A 16,439-nucleotide genomic window follows, 5' to 3' on the forward strand; every position below is an offset into this window, starting at 1 on the left:
TGTGCAAACTCTTGAGGTGTCCCAATTTGATTGGAAATGCACCTCCGCACATATGAAATTGAGTGTAGGAAATCCGAGTTCCTTGGTGTAAATAACCCAGCATTAATTACAGGCATGACTGGTTTTAGATGAATATATATAAAAATTTTGTTCTTATAAAACTAGTAATAATCTGAGGCAAAATTTATGATGCCTCAAAGATGAATGCAGATTTCTTGGATTAACTTTGGCTTTTGGGGCCCAACAGTATTGGCTGTTGAGACAGTTTCTGGATTGAGCACGTTATGGGTAGTTCACCGCCCATGTTTTGGTATTTAGTAAAAATAAATTTAAATGTAATTATCAATTTATCCATTTTCATGGTAAGGTGGCATTTCCAGAAACTCTCAACAGCCTATGCCGTTGCCCCCCAACAGCTAAAGTTTTTCCAAATTTGGTATAGTTTACAACTGTTTTACTTAATCCACGTTGCCAAGATTGATTTATATTTCTGTCTACCAATGGTCCAATGGCCTTTTAAAATTAAACGAGTTGAAAATGTGAAAGGGTATTTCTCAAAGCTATTTATTCTGAAAATATTCCTGATAATTCTCTTATTAACATTTTAGGAAACAAACCCTCCCTGAACATTTTAACTTGGTATAGAAAAAGTAAAAAAAAATTCCTAGACTGATGCCTTTTCACATTCTCCACTTGTTTTATGAAATCATGTGAGATAGAAATAAATATAAATGATTTTTTTAATAATGATTAATAAAATTTTAAGGTGACCATCCCTTCACCTCAAGTAAAGTTTAGGGTAAAGAAAATATAAACGGTTTTCTACCAAAAGGTTAACTAAGCAAAGAACTATAGGTTTAACATAGTTTAACAGTAAGTAAAGCACTATAAGGGAGATTTTAGTAAAAGACCAATTAAAGTGTAGGTTTTAATAAATAGGTAAATCCGTAGGGACTAGGGAGTGTATAAGTAAACACTAAGCAGGGTAGCCGATTTCTTACCCAATGAGCTCCCAGCCCCCAAAACCAATCCTAATGACAATAGGATTTGTTCCCAAGAAGTCTCGTCTACAACCAGCCAGAGACGTGAGCCAGTTGGCACCATCTTATATATAAGTAGCTTTTTAAAACAAAATAGTTTGCTTGAACACTGCCTTCTCTGTCTGGAACCATCTTAAAAACTGAATTTAAATTAGGCCTTAGTAGGGTTTGCATAGGGTTGTTTGGTTTACCGCTAAAATGGGAATCAGAATCAAAATTCCTTATCTATTCTCATAGTCTGTTTAATTCATATAGAAATTGAAATGAGAATTAGAATAAGGTGGAATGGGATTTATTTCACAAATGGGGTAAAACCATTTAAGAATGAATGGTAATAGGGTTCCAAGCAATTATAATTTTCCAATTTCAGACCACCCCTCCCTATTCTTATGAATCAAACACAGGCCCTAGGACTCCTTCGGTAAGGTTAGGCATTCTCAACAGGATCGATTTAAATCCATTAGTCCAGGTCGTAAACAACAAAATAAATAAATCTAATTCCAGGTTAATTTGTCTTAAACTTCATCCAACCCAATGCCCTTGACGCATGAGGAATCGGATCCATTAATTGCCTTCCTCACGCGTTACGCGTACTGAGCATATATATATGTGAGACAGTGAGAGTAGAACAATAATCGACCAAAAAACACAAGAATCCATCTTCGATGGTGGAATTTATTACACGAGAGTGACACTCAAAACAATAAACAAATTAAACAGACTCGCTCCCCTTTTTAAACTTGTTTTCTTCAATTTCACTTATCATCATCCATGAATCTCCCTGCAACTTCTGCCGGAGATGATGGATACAATAAAGCCTTGTTATTACTAAATTAACAATATTTGACAGCTAGCTAGCTAGCACGGAGGCAGATCCTTGGGTGGAGGTAGAATGGATTGGTCAGGCCCGGGTCCATCCTCTACGACGAAAGCCGTCTTCAAACCCCAACTAGTGTGGAGCTCCAAATGACAGTGCATGAACCACACACCTGGGTTATCGGCCTTGAATCGAATAGCAGTCCAACCTCCGGTGGAAACCCCGACTGTATTCCTCTCTGGCGGATCTACCAAGTTAAAACTGGCCGGGTCTTTTGTAGGATCGAAGTTCCCAATTCCAGTTCCAACAACAAAGAAATTGTAACCATGAAGGTGAAAGGGATGAGACTCTACACTGAGAAGATTGGTGTCTTGAAGCACTAATTCCACAGAAGAGTTGTAGGCAATCCTACTAAGCCTGGTACCCGAGGAAGTTCTAAGGTTGGCAGTAAGTGGAGCACCAGTATAATTGAAAGGAGTGGGAGGACGATCGGGGAAATCTGTCCTAAATACCCCCTTGATGTTGAAATAATGAGCTTGAAGAAGCCCAATTTGGGGCATTACGAAAGTGATGTTGTTCAAGGAAGCAGTGAGTTCTGTTCCATTCGCGCAAGTGGGGCACGGGTTTACACCCAAACCAATCGTATAGAAAAGATGCCGATCGACATTCAGGGGGACATTGGCGGGGAACTCTCGAGTGTTTAGGCTTCTAAGCTTGTGGGTATAATTCAATGCGAATGCTGTGTCGTTTGGTGCAGGCAAATGAGGAAGAGCTGGGAGAAGGGTGTTTGGGATGCCTTTGTATTGCAGTATAGCCGTGGCAGTTTTGTTGTCTACGGGAATTGGTGCGTCCATGAAAGGCCTAGCAGCCATGAAATATCTTCCTGGAACTTGGTTGGCTTGAACTAGAACGTTTGTGGTCTGGCCTGGTGCAATTAGTATGGCCTCTGTGCTGAAAGGCTTGGTATAAACTGCATCTATCTCAACCACTGTCATGTTGTGACCACCAATACCAAAGAAAAGTTCGTCATTGAGTGCAGAATTGATGATTCTCAGTAGGTAGCTCTTTCCCTGCTCAACCTCCATTGCGAATGTATCTAAAACAAATATAATAAATATATAAAACAAGAGTAACTAGCTAGCTAGCTAGCTAAAACAACTAATTTTTCTTACGCTTCTCCGAGCATGGGAAAAGTGGCCCCGGCTTCCCATTGATAGTGTGCGCTTCTGATGCTACCGGCGGCAAGCCAAGCTTGTTGCCTTGTTTAACTGCCTCTTCAACGTCGGTGTTCCACCATTCTCCTACAAGAATAAGAACTGTTTATATATATATGTATACCTAACTTCGATCATAATGAAATTTTCCTTATTGAAGGTACGTAGAGAATGGGAAGACAAGTGAGGTTCTTCCATTATGATTCGTTACGTACTATTGAGTACTCACCTAAGAGTAAATTAACTTCACTATAAGGCTGTGGGAATGGAAACGGGGTTCCTTCCTTTGGCATGATGACAATAGCACCATAAACTGTCGCCCTTAACCAAAGGATATGTGCATGCCACCACAGAGTTCCTCTTTGTCCAGTTACATTGAAATCATAAACGTAGCTTTGTCCAGTTTGGATGGGACACTGTGTTATATAAGCTGGTCCATCCGCCCAGCCATTCCGGAATTGTTTCAATCCATGCCTAGAGAGGAGAAACCGAGAAACCATAAACCTCAGCTTCTTAATTAGTGATCAAATGATGTATATATACATGCATACATGTCTGTGTAGGGCTTACCAATGAATAGACATATTATATTGGGCATAGTTGGTGACATTGACGAGAACTCGATCGCCCTCCCTGGCATAAATGGTAGGTCCTGGGAACATCCCATTTACTGTAACAATGGGTTTTGCATGGCATAATCTGCTCACATTCTTCACTTGAACCTGGGAATTGGGAATGGAAGAAAAGAGGATAACCCTCAAGCGAATTATATAACAAGTAAAAAACACAATGACGAAGAACAATATTGCACACAACTAGTGCAACTATATATGGGAAAATCACTTACATCGAACTGATACCTTTTCACGGCGGCTTCTGCAGGAAGAAGGATGGAGGCAACCCCAACCAAGACGAAGAGTTGAAAGAGCGACCTGCAATGATAGAAACCGCTCTTTCTTGACGCCATTGGTTTGCCTGAAAATTTCCCCGGCCGGCGCAAGTCTGGTGTGTGGATGAATTAATGCAGGTTGATGGCCGATAATTAATGCTTATATAGTTAAAGACGAAGAGGTTAGAGTTGGCCATCAGTTTGTTAAAGGAGGAAGCAGGAGGTGCAGCTGACACAGAGATTAGGTAAAGGATGTGAAGGGTTTGTAACCAAATACTGAAAGAGACCTTTAGAGAGGAAGGTATTCGCGTAGTTGCTGGGAAACCAATTCTGGAAAGGAACCGGCCGGGAAAGCCTGATCAGATGCACCCATTTATAAACTATATATAAAATATTAGAGATTTAAGCAGTAAGGAACATTGCATGCCAGCAAAAATCAGATGAGCTTTATCGTTAAGAAATAGGAATGGTTCATATTTGATGATTATTTTATACATTACTCCATCCCTTAAATGTTGGATATGTGCAGTAAAGAATACGGATGTTTTCGGGACGGAATAGATGGAGTTACTTCTAAGTTGAATCTCTTAGGCCTATGGTTTTAACTTTTAAGCACGGGAGATTTAGGCCATGGTTGGGAATTAAACCATTGTTGTTTTTAACTATTGATTCGGTCCCATATGTAGAAATTAGCCGTGGATGTTTGGTTCTGTTTATAAACGATTATTGATGATGTCACATAGGTGCCATTTTAGCATTTTCTGTTTCTTGTTCTTCTTTACATCTAAAATGTAAAAAATGAATTTTGGCTTGTATGCATGCCACCTGTTTGTAGAAGTTGTTTTTTGAAGCTTTCACAAATGGCTTGACGTTTATTCACTATTATGTTGAAGCGGCGCCTATTTGTCATAAAAGATTGCAATCATTACATTTCTCGGTTTTACCATCAAATAAAATACAAACATTTATTCTATAAGCACCAAACACATACTAGATTTGTTCCAGGCATTGTCATATTTGCTATTAATTTATTAGATTTATATAACTTGGGAATTTTTCTGAAGCCCCAAGGCAAGATTCATTCAACCAAAACACTCATAGTTATAGTATTATAAATTTAATAATTCATATAGTAAATTTTAGGGAATTTTTCAAAATTTATCAAAAAAGTGCAACTTTTACGCCTTCCCAAAATTTCGATTCTCCAACATGTTGTAATTAAATCATACTATGATTTAGTCAAGTTCTATCCATCTTAGTTTGACTTAAAATCCAATTTTTGATCCTCCTACATTAACCATGACTCTAGAGTCTAGATTAGGCTTACAAGAAAAGAGCATCGATTGACTTAGATTTTAGATCTTATTGGGCAATGGGTGGGTTGGATTGGGTTTATTAACCATGACTCTAGAGTCTAGATTAGGCTTACAAGAGAAAAGCATCGATTGACTTAGATTTTAGATCTTATTGGGCAATGGGTGGGTTGGATTGGGTTTATTAACCATGACTCTAGAGTCTAGATTAGGCTTACAAGAAAAAAGCATCGGTTGACTTAGATTTTAGATCTTATTGGGCAATGGGTGGGTTGGATTGGGTTTATTAACCATGACTCTAGAGTCTAGATTAGGCTTACAAGAAAAAAACATCGATTGACTTAGATTTTAGATCTCATTGGGCAAATGGGTGTGTTGGGTTGGGTTTTGGGTGAGGGTTGAGTACCAACCCATCCATTAATGTCCCACAACCACAATAGGGACCTAGTATAAATATTTGTTAGTGGGTCACAGCCCATCCTAATCCACCCACTTTGACCTATATAAACAAGTGAGTCAATTTCTTAAATCATAGGAGTACTTTAAGAAATATTTTCTATATATACTCAAAATAAAATAAAAAAACAATTAATAATTTTTTATCAATCGAGTAGACAAGTTTTATCCTCCATGTTGTATGAAACCTATTCTCCTTTAGCTTGGCCTTAAATCACCGTGTCAACCTCAGCAATACTGGAATTCGTTGTTGCCGCTATCTGTGGTGGTGTTGCAGCCGGAAAAACCCACCTTTCCCGTTCTTAGAGACCAGAAGATGATGTAATGGAGATTCGAGATTTGAAGAAATGTTGAAATGGGCTTCTATACAAATGTGGTTGGGTAATGACAATGGAAAAAGAGAGTGACAATGCTTTGAGTAGGAAAGCTTTGATAAGGAATGAGTGGATTATGGAGAAGATATGTCGAAACTGGAGAAGAAATCATTTTGAAATTTACCTCAAGTTTCTGAAGAAACTGAAATCAAAGCCTTTTCTTCTCCTTCTTAGAACTGAAATTTGCTTCATGCCTTGAACGGTGGAAGTGATGTTCGGTGAAAAACGGAAAAAAAAAAACCCTAAAGCTCACCTTGACAATCCAATGGGTACCCTGATCCTAATGGTTTTGCACTCTACTTATTTACATTTTTTACTAGGATTTGAAGAAATGCATTTTGAAATTTGCTTCATGCCCATGAGCCCAGGCTGCATTACGTTCATTAGGATCAATTTGGAAGGAGTACAAATATAAATATGAACAGTGCAAATTACATATTTATACTTGTATTCCTTCCATTCCAAATTGATTCACAGTTGCATTCACCACTATCCATCGGTCAATTGTTTATGTAATAAGGTTCAGTTTGAAAAGAATATAAATACATACAAAATACATTATTTTAGACTCTATATATTTGTATTTGTACTCCTTAGGTAAATTTGATTAAACCCATCGATTTGTAATTTGTAAAATTGAATGCAAACTCCAAAGAATTAATTTTTCACTTTACGAAATAATAAAGTATGGACAGAAAGTGACAGCAGATATAAACAAGTTGAGTCGACGGCCAAGACAACCATGAATGCATGAATTAATGTGTAACACTGTAACCACATATTCTCGCATCCAGATGACAAAAAATAAAGAATATTTTATAAAGTATATATAGCTGCTGTACGTGCTATTTGTTATATATTTCCGTTCACAGCCTTGGTCGAGGCTCTCCCGAGGAAACGGGTAGGCGATGGCCTAAGCCATCCTCGACCACCGATCATGTCTTTGGTCAAGAAGGGCGCGGCCTCGGCATTTGAGAGATTGTGTGACCATTCGACTCTTCCTGATACATTGGCCCCTGCTCCATAGCACCTGTACTCCCCATAATATGCGGTGCTGCAAACCAAATACAAGCTATGCAGTTAGTTTAATTAATTAATTATTAGTATATGGTAAGTTAGCTTGAAGCCTTGAACTTAATAAATAATATTGTTCCCAACAAATTAAACCCGGCTTAATTACTACATTAAAAAAAGTTATTGATCAAATTAATTAACAAGAATGAATGTTATAGCACGACCTTTGCTTTGTTGGGTCGCCCCAATTGTCCCATCCCTGAGGTAATATCACATTTGATATGTAACTGAGCGCAAAAACCACCCTAGAATAAGCACCCCATGGCCTTCCTAAGACGGCAGTCCCAACTCCGGTGATCTTGCAACCCAAGAAGGTGAAGCCAGTGTTTTCTGCCGGAGACTCTCTATGTTGTGCTGTGATAGCACCAGCTCCCTCCGAAAGCGAATGCAGGTGGCATTTCTGCAGCCAAACCCATGCATCTTAAAATCATGTCCACTTAAATCAAAACGCGTAGAGAATTCATTAATTGGAGTTAATAATAAGTAAGTTATTGTGATCGGGATGCACAAGACTTGACTTAATTAGCTTAATTACTTCAAAGAGGGAGGCCCCGTTTCCACATATGAAATCGGTCTGTCCTTCAATGTAACAGTTTCTGTAATAGTGTCTCCCTGTGTCATCGAGGATGGTATCCTGATAAGACAGTATCCTGCACGCATAGAATGCTGCTCGGTCTGCCGATACCCTCAGCGCAACCGCTTGGCTGCCCGGACCATGTGTGTTCTGTGTAAACATGCATTTAATTAATTAATAAAATTTCTATATGGAACTATCGACTTAATTTATTATATGTTCTCAAATATAATTAAGAAGGATTAAATTCAGAAATCTTTTGGGGAGAAGGATCATCTAATTAGAATGTTAGAAATGGAAAGAGGAATACCTGAATTGTGAGATATCGTGCTACAAAATCAGTTGCCAATACAGAGAGCGTTGGAGACTGGAATATCACTCCACTGTCATTCCATGTTATTATGGTGGTAGTGGGGTTTGAACCACTCAATGTTATGTATGGTTTGTCGGCCGGCACCACAACCTTTTCTCTGTAAGCATGCATAATAAAGAAAGGATACAATAACTACTAATTAAATATCCAATTAAGTTACACTAATTATAACATATGGAGTTGTCATCATGCATATATATCATCAAATATAATTTACGCTTAATTTGCTTTAACACATCTATATCCTTCTTTGACACATGCAGTACTCAGTGAACACTGAACACAAATTAATTGAGCTCATCAGGAAGAAGACAAAGAGACCTGTAGGTTCCTGGTTTGACCCATATGAAGACCACGTTCGAGTTATTGGATGGCACTGAATCAATAGCATCTTGAACAGTTTTAAAATCACCTTTACCCGATTGATCTACTCTGATGAGAAGAGCAGTCGACATGTGGGAGGGACGGGCTGTAGAGGCCGTAGCCACCAAAGAAGTCAAAGCTATGGCAACAAATAGAAGAACAAAGCAGGGCTGAAATTGAAACCCCATTGTCGTCGCAACACCCATGTGGATCTTTAATTACTACTGTAGTCTCCAAGGAGGTGAAGGGCATCAAATTTTAATAATTTCAGGGAGATGGACAAAATGATGAAGGAAATTAATTAGGGAACACTGAGGAGGATGAGGAAGCAGATGTAGCAGAGAGCTTATTATAAAGCCGGCCATATGAATCCTTCCCGATGGAGGGTCAACACATACAAGAATCAAGATAGCCGTTTCCTTTCAACTAGCGAAGTTGAGAATTGAAGTATGGCGCACGATCTTCAACTTCACGTAAGTATGAATTGAATGAACAAATCTGCTAATAATCTAATCTAATAGAGGAGCCAGCAGAGCTATCTTCTGACCTATTTTACAAAGTGGCAGTGGGCCAGTGGAATGGCGGCCCTACTTTTGCAAGCAAATTGAAAACCTCGACCCCTAGCCCTTAATCCTTACGCTTGGATTTTATCAGTATTCAGTATTCAATTCCATGCCAGCATGCATTTGGATTTGGATCGGATTGGACCACAATTATAAAGATATACCAAAGCAGTGAGAGCTTAGAAAAAAAAAATTAAAGCATTATTGGTTTATAAAGCGTGATTAATTACAGTAAGCAAGGTAAGCCCGTGAGTAATTAGCGCGCCTTGCCTGTTTAAACTTGATTTGAACTAGAAATTAAGGAGGAGGTTGTCAACTTGTCATGCATGGGATTGGCGGGATGGTCAATTCAACTGTCATGAGTCATGACCCCTTGGTCATGAAGTCCTCTGGCCACACCAGTAGCTGTGTTGAGGTGGAGCCCGCCCTGAAGCCCTGGCCTCCCAATCCCAAAAGGGTTTGGTTTCGACGGGTACACCGTACACGTACATCATCCTTGAATTAGTATTTGTTTAATTTGTTGATATAGTTTAAGTAACCAGTTGTCCGGTCCAAAATCAATTTGTATGGATTAGATTGGACTGAACCTAATACACTAATTTGGGTTGAAACCTATCTAAATTAAAACGAATTTGAATAAATTAGACAATCCTGACGTTGAATTGAATTGATTCAAAATGATTCAATTAGACCTGATCCATTGGATTGACACCCCTGATAAGTAATGGGCAGTAGAATCGTGACTTGCGAATAGGTTACCGTAGCTAGCTGTATTAGTAAGGGATTACTAATTAATAATGAAATGTAATGCTACCTCTCAAAGTCGAAGCAAGCAATATGGATTCAACGTCTGCTCTCAACCAATTAATACCGTACGTAGCTTATTAGAGTGGTATTTCAATAAATTTGGGATTATAGATATGCATGGTGGGCGTGGCCCGTGGGATTGAGCTAGCTAGACTTGACTCTTGAGAATAGAATCGATATGGATGATGGATCTGCGCGCTCTTCCTCCTAGCTATTACTTTAATTTGACAGCTTAAAAAAATAAATAAATAAATTGACAGCTCTACGTCTACGTGTTGATTCAATATATATAATTTGTTGCAGTTGTTCATTTGTTAGCACTTAGCAACCTGCTGTACAGTTGTTGGATAGGCAACGCCTTCCTCCTCACGCTTTGTCTATACAAAGTTTCGTGACTTAAAGTCTTAAACCGGAAATCGACGATCGAGCACATAGCGGTGTATGTATGATTGGGCATTTGGCCAAAGCAAAACCCAACCAGCTGTGCTACCTACCTTGTCTGCACCTCTAAGCATCTTTCTTGAGTCTTGAGTCTTGGCCCACGTAAAAAATAATTAAGTAAGCATTTATACACGAGGATACAGAGGATGAATTAGTTTGGGAACAAGCTCGGATTGCCAAACCTGTGGTATGACTGAGAATATATGTTCCCCATTTTCTTAAAATGTCAATTATTTGTACCAATAAGTTAATTAACTTTTCTTATATTTTATGATATATTTAAAATGTAGAAATAAGAAAATCTTTAACAATAAAGCTTTGCCTCCCAAATATAATATATTTAAATGTAATTTTACACTTTGATTCAGTTTTACAGTTGTTTGGTTGGAGCGTAAAATAAAAACGAATATCGATTTAAACAAGTTTTTTGATAGATTTTTACATCGATTTCTCAATATAAAAAATACATAAAAATAAAAATAAAATCGATGTAAAAACCTCTTCTCAGCTCTTCATCGATGTAACGGTAGTTCTCCCAACTACATGACTTCCCGTTTTCAATCCCAAGACCAAAGTCTCAGTCTATAAGCCTAAATCTTACGAAGCTATTGTCACAGATGCAACATATTTCGATCCAGAGACAGATTTCGATCCCAAATTGATTTTCCGTGGGTTATTTTGTTACCAGATTTCGTCTAAAATTCCTACGAAACTCTTTGTTCTTTCTCATGTTTTCCCTTATAATTTCTTATAAATATTTAATACCGATTCATCATAGAAAAATGGGGGTTATTGTTCTACGATGAAAATGAAAACATTTATCTCAGCTGCAACTTTTTAGATTTTTTGGACATGAAAAAAAAAAAAAAAAAAAAGGATTGAACAATCAAAGGCTTAAGCGATGTTATCTTTTACATCGATCATCCAAACACACAAGAATGTAAAAGGAGTACAAAACCAGTTTGCTTTTCACACTCAGAAACCTGACCAGTATAAAATTCTACCAGTGTAATTTTGTATTTACATCATAAACAAACGCAGCCTTATGGATCAAAGGGCCCCCAGCCCTAGTGAAATTAAAATAAGCTTTTTCTTAAAAGAAATCTAATAATATGTATACTTTTGAGTGTATGCACTATTGCTTGAAATTATAGAGGCGAATTCATCAAATTAAAGTAGTTGCTGTTCTACTATAGCATGCAGTGGCTGAGATGAGGGCAGCCTTAGAAGCTCACAAATTGATCAAGCTAGGATCTTAATATGGATAAAATCATAATAAGAAGGGGATTCTAAGAAGACCATCGATGCTTTCAAAGGTAAGATGAGATCGTGCTTGGAGATGTCAGGCAGGTTATGCCCGAGGAATGCAAAAGGACCGCTGCGGTCTCTCCCACATCTGTTACGATTACCAATGACCACATCCACTGAGAAGGGAACAAAGGGGATAGCTGGCTGGCCAATGGGCGAGAGTAGGGATATCAACGGGTCGGATTTGGCATGGGTTTTGCTTCAATCCTAACCCAACCCTTCAATGCCCCAACCCGAACTCGATTTGACCCGTAGCATTTCAATTTCATGTTTTAAACATGTTTTGAAGACATAAAATTTATTAATTTAAGTTAAAAAATTATTTTATAGATTTTAAGGTATCACTTTTCGAAGAAAACTGAATATGTATATAAATCTTAAACATTAAGATTATAGAGTTAGAAGTCAAAAAATTCAAAAAATACTTTATATATATGCAGGGTATTATGACCTATCCAGACAAATCAGCCAAAACTCAAATCGGACTTGAAGGATCAAAACCCTAATCCGACCCTAAATCGAATATATTTAACCCTAACCTGACCCTATAGGATTGAGTGAAGCCGGATGTACCATTTGGCATCTTCTTTCTTTTCGCTCATGTGTTGTGTTATGTTTCCCATCGTCGCGTGTAGTGTAATTAATTTTCCCATATCTATATAAAAAAAAAAATTAGGCATGTATACAAATATTTAATTTTCAAGTCATCTACCCTTGCATGTTATAATAAGGCCTTGTAGCATTGCATTCTGTTATTTAATTTTCAAAATCAATTAGGACCCAAGGCCTGAGCCGAAAGCAGTGTAAAATGCCAAGCGGAATTTGCACCCTTGATTTCAACTGTTTCCTGCCCTTACCTGCTGTGACTGTAAACACATTCAGGGGAGGTGTATCCCACAAACACTGTTTCTGGTATACCAAACCAAAGGGACTAAAATGGTATTAGCAATAATTTTCTTTGCCTCTTAATTACTGTGAATGTGAATGCATGAGAATTATAAAATGGTATACAAATTGTTTCTTGTATGGATGAATGACTAATTAATTACCTTACATCATACATCTGCACCATTGTATCATTTCAAGTTGATGCCTTCCAACAATAAATACCATGCTTGATGGATCACAATTTAAACAATTTGACTACGGCTCATATATTACCAAAAAAAGACTACGAGTCATGTAAATAATACATAATATGTTTTTAATATTTATCATACATATAAAAGTAATGAATTAGATGGTTACTTCTTTGATTTCCTATGCAAATGATAAGAGTTCAAGTCGTAGATATAATAATATCATGCTTGATGCAAATATTAATTGCAATTCATTGGGTCCAGGCCTATCCCAAGGATAGGAAATCTAAGCCCAAGTCCAATTTTGTAAAATTGTGGGCTTGGTTAGTTTGAGTTTAGGATGGGCCCGACAAACTTATATACACCCCTACTAGCAGTATCTTAAGGGGGCCATTTGTTAACAGTTGAAATCGCTGAACTAAGAGATAGTGATCTACCAACCTTAGTTTCAGCTATTAAGGATCTTACAACCTTCTTAAAAAGTTATTCATTAAAAGAAAAAGCAATAAGTTAATTTTCTTTTTCACAAAATGTAAAAAGCACATGGTCACCATGCAATCAAATTGTCAACCATCAAACCGATACAAATCAACTGACGTGATTCCATTCCAATGGTTGAGAACTTGAGAAAAACTATTTGAAGCCAAACAATAAAACTTCATTGAATAATGCTTAAAATACAATTAATTAAGATGCCAAATGCCAACAACAAGAAGCCAAGAAAAAACAATAAGAAAAGCAAGCAAGAACTTTATTGAACTAAACAATAGGAACAAACGTACAGAAAATAAAGAAAAATACTTGAGATTAAACAGAAAAACTAGACTAAACTACTAGACAATAAAACAAGTAATCTCAACATTGGGAGTGAACATCTAGCGAGACCTCTGCTATTATTTATTTAAATTATTTAAACTAGACTAAACTACAAAACTCACCTGAAGTCAGAATTTGAAGAAGCAAATATAGACAGGAACTGGTTTACAGAGATTCCCAATTGAAGATCCCACCATGGAACCAGAAATTCCAACTTGTTATGTTTCTTCCTACATACTTGTCATTGTAGTAACCTCAAATTGCCTGGAATAGTCCGTCCACCTCCTGTAGTCTCAAATAAGGCCGCCAAAGCAACTCATTTGTATGCGTCTAGATAGAGAGAGAATTGAATTGAACTTGAGGAGAAAAACAAAAGAGTTTCCATAGATTATTACTTGAGCAAGGAAACCAATGATCGATCTCCCAAGCAAGAGGAGAAGCCGAATCGGCATGGTAATAAAGAACATTACCATATGGATCTACTCAAAATTTTGCAGGATCAAAGCCAGCATTCCTGAAATCTCAAGAACAGATTGTAATAACAAATGGAAATCAGGAACCTTTTAGTTCTATCTCAAAAAAAAAATATATATATATATATATATATAATTTTCCTATTTGTGAGCTATAGTATACAATTTAAGGTGTTACCCAAGGTGGTTGAGTTGCTTCCACAGAAGACTGGCGTAGATTTTTGGTTCCGTTGAAGGTTTTCCTTCATGATCGATTATAGGAAACAAATCATCAAAATCGCGAGCTTTTGAAATCTACAGAGAATGATATCCTACAATAGTCAATTATAAACATGTAAATAAATAGGGAGAAATGATTCGGAGTTTGTGTATTGTGCACATGAACATGTAAATAAGAATATTTAACAGGGGATTTGGTTCAATAAATAACAGCGAATTTCAGACAGCGAACCCAATGGTGGGAAAGAATGGCATTGGCTCAAGAAGCAAAGCATGAAAATTGAAGTAATTGAAATTTGTTTACCTTAACTTCTTCGTACAACTTCTTTTTCCAAGCGTATACACTTCCTAGCCTCAGTGAATGGCTTCCTGGTTCCATTCCTCCATAATCATCAAAGAGATCGTTCTTAAATTCTGTCCATGTGGAGGAACCTTTGGAACCGGACGCAAGGAAACTCTTACAAGATGAAGATTGAGACGAAGTAGACCTGTGCCACGTTATGGCTTGGATGATTTTTGTGCAGTTCTCTGCATTTAATTGGTATAAATAGGTTAGTTACAGGCATAGTTGGATTTATCATTAAGTAGAAATTGATAAATATGAAGCAACACAAGTAATGGTAGAATAAGCCATAGAGAGATATATAGTTGAACAAACTAAGCCTCCACCTGGGAGGACACCCACAAAGTAAAGAAATATCTGAAAAGGGGAATCAGATTTTATTGTAAGGTACAAAATTAAAAAATAAATAAATAAATAAATAAAACAAACTCCTCCGCAAATTTGCAGCAGAATAAAAAAAAAAAAAAAAAAAAGACTAAGTATACCCACGTTACGAATTAAGGAGAAACATAGAAAAATGACCACTCGTGTACAAAGAACCCACCTTTAATCTCCTCAAGACCAGATTGCAGATGAACTCTATTGGCCTCCAGCATCCTGGAGACATCCTTGCCAGAGTCATACGCCCTTACCAAATGGTCCTCTACATCCTTCAATGCTTCCAATAATTCCCTATCCCTTTCATGCGTATGAAGTGTGAGCACGTGGTTTATATATATATAAGATTTCACTTTATTTTAACCATAACAAACTGTCTCTTTTTTTTTTCAACTTGCTTTGGTTTTTCTTTTTGTACAACAATTATATTCAAATGGATATAGAAAAATATCCATTTGTTTTTAAATGTTCCTTTTCTATGTTCAGTTATAATTTTTTAAAGAATTTTTCGGAGTGGGAGATTGGGGGGTCACATCTCACACATTGAGTGGAGTTAAGAACAGCATGTGTGGTTGTTAAAGCATGTTGCTGTAACCACAGATCGATTCTTTAAACATGATTGGTAGGTGGGAAAAGGAACAACTTATTTAGAGACAAAACAGCAGTTTCAGGCAGCCTTGATAACCACCTTTGAGAATTTGCTAGGGAGAGCCAACCACTAATTGAGGACAACGCAACTACACCAAATCCCATGTTTCATGAACAAGAGAAACCAACTCTAAATTAAGGTTTACAGGAATGCCCACAAAGGAAACTATTTCCATGACTGATAATGCCATTATGCCATGCTAAAATCATGGGCTGTTTGGACATATCACTTGAATTCACCACGATCTGCAATCCAAGCAGGTCATGATTTCATTAGAGGTCCCGTCTAATCATGAAGAACATAACTAATTAATTATCTAATGGTTATAAACATCCAATCTGGCAGAACTTCTGTATTACACTTAAAAAAGACTGCTAACTGTTCATGGGTGAGGCTTCGATTTGGCTTGCTGTTATATTTTATACGCACTAGGCCCAAGCTAGAGCCTAAAATAATGTACAATGTTCATGGGCCGAGCCTGATACCCGGCCTATAAGCATATCTATATTACATTAATGTATCACCGGTAGGACCAGTTGAATTGTGAAACACTTCTGCTAACAAAGGACTCCATTGTCTTAAACATATCATGCATGCACAAGGTAGCTCAACTTTCTCTATTCTAAATACTCGTGGGTCGTCTCTCATCGTTAAAAAACAAAAGTTATCATGTCAATAAAACATACTGGGTTTGTGATTGTTAGGAATGGCAATTTTTTCCATTTTTCATAGGGATCCGACTTCATCAATCCTGTCAGGTTGGGGATGGTGATTCTTTTGACAGGGTGGAGTCAGGTTTGGGGATTGAGGTCTCTACCCCACCCCCACCATGAACATATATATATCTATATATATATATAATGTTGTTTACATTAA

General features: G+C 37.3%; 2 protein-coding genes across 3 annotated transcripts; both read right to left on the reverse strand.

The window, feature by feature from the left end:
- Window positions 1–1,675: 1,675 nt before the first annotated feature.
- On the reverse strand, window positions 1,676–4,096 carry LOC148850856 (laccase-11-like). Of its 2 annotated transcripts, none has more exons than XM_088946174.1 (5): window positions 3,919–4,096; window positions 3,642–3,793; window positions 3,301–3,545; window positions 3,030–3,158; window positions 1,676–2,845 (listed from the first exon to the last, which is right to left on the reverse strand). In XM_088946174.1, exons 1-5 carry the CDS (start codon window positions 4,036–4,038, stop codon window positions 1,899–1,901), a joined length of 1,593 nt encoding a protein of 530 aa, XP_088802300.1. In that variant the 5' UTR covers window positions 4,039–4,096; the 3' UTR covers window positions 1,676–1,898. The 2 variants fall into 2 exon arrangements, with proteins under 2 accessions (XP_088802300.1, XP_088802299.1); XM_088946173.1 differs by having other exon boundaries at window positions 1,676–2,953.
- Window positions 4,097–6,892: 2,796 nt separating this feature from the next.
- LOC148850857 (putative pectinesterase 11) lies at window positions 6,893–8,736 on the reverse strand. The gene is made up of 5 exons (XM_088942900.1): window positions 8,446–8,736; window positions 8,062–8,221; window positions 7,713–7,901; window positions 7,342–7,577; window positions 6,893–7,157 (listed from the first exon to the last, which is right to left on the reverse strand). Exons 1-5 carry the CDS (start codon window positions 8,691–8,693, stop codon window positions 6,956–6,958), a joined length of 1,035 nt encoding a protein of 344 aa, XP_088799026.1. The 5' UTR covers window positions 8,694–8,736; the 3' UTR covers window positions 6,893–6,955.
- Between the last annotated feature and the right edge of the window lie 7,703 nt (window positions 8,737–16,439).

The sequence above is a fragment of the Nelumbo lutea genome, chromosome 5 (genome assembly GCF_056320005.1).
Source record: "Nelumbo lutea isolate HS-2025 chromosome 5, American lotus-T2T, whole genome shotgun sequence".
NCBI lineage: Eukaryota > Viridiplantae > Streptophyta > Magnoliopsida > Proteales > Nelumbonaceae > Nelumbo > Nelumbo lutea.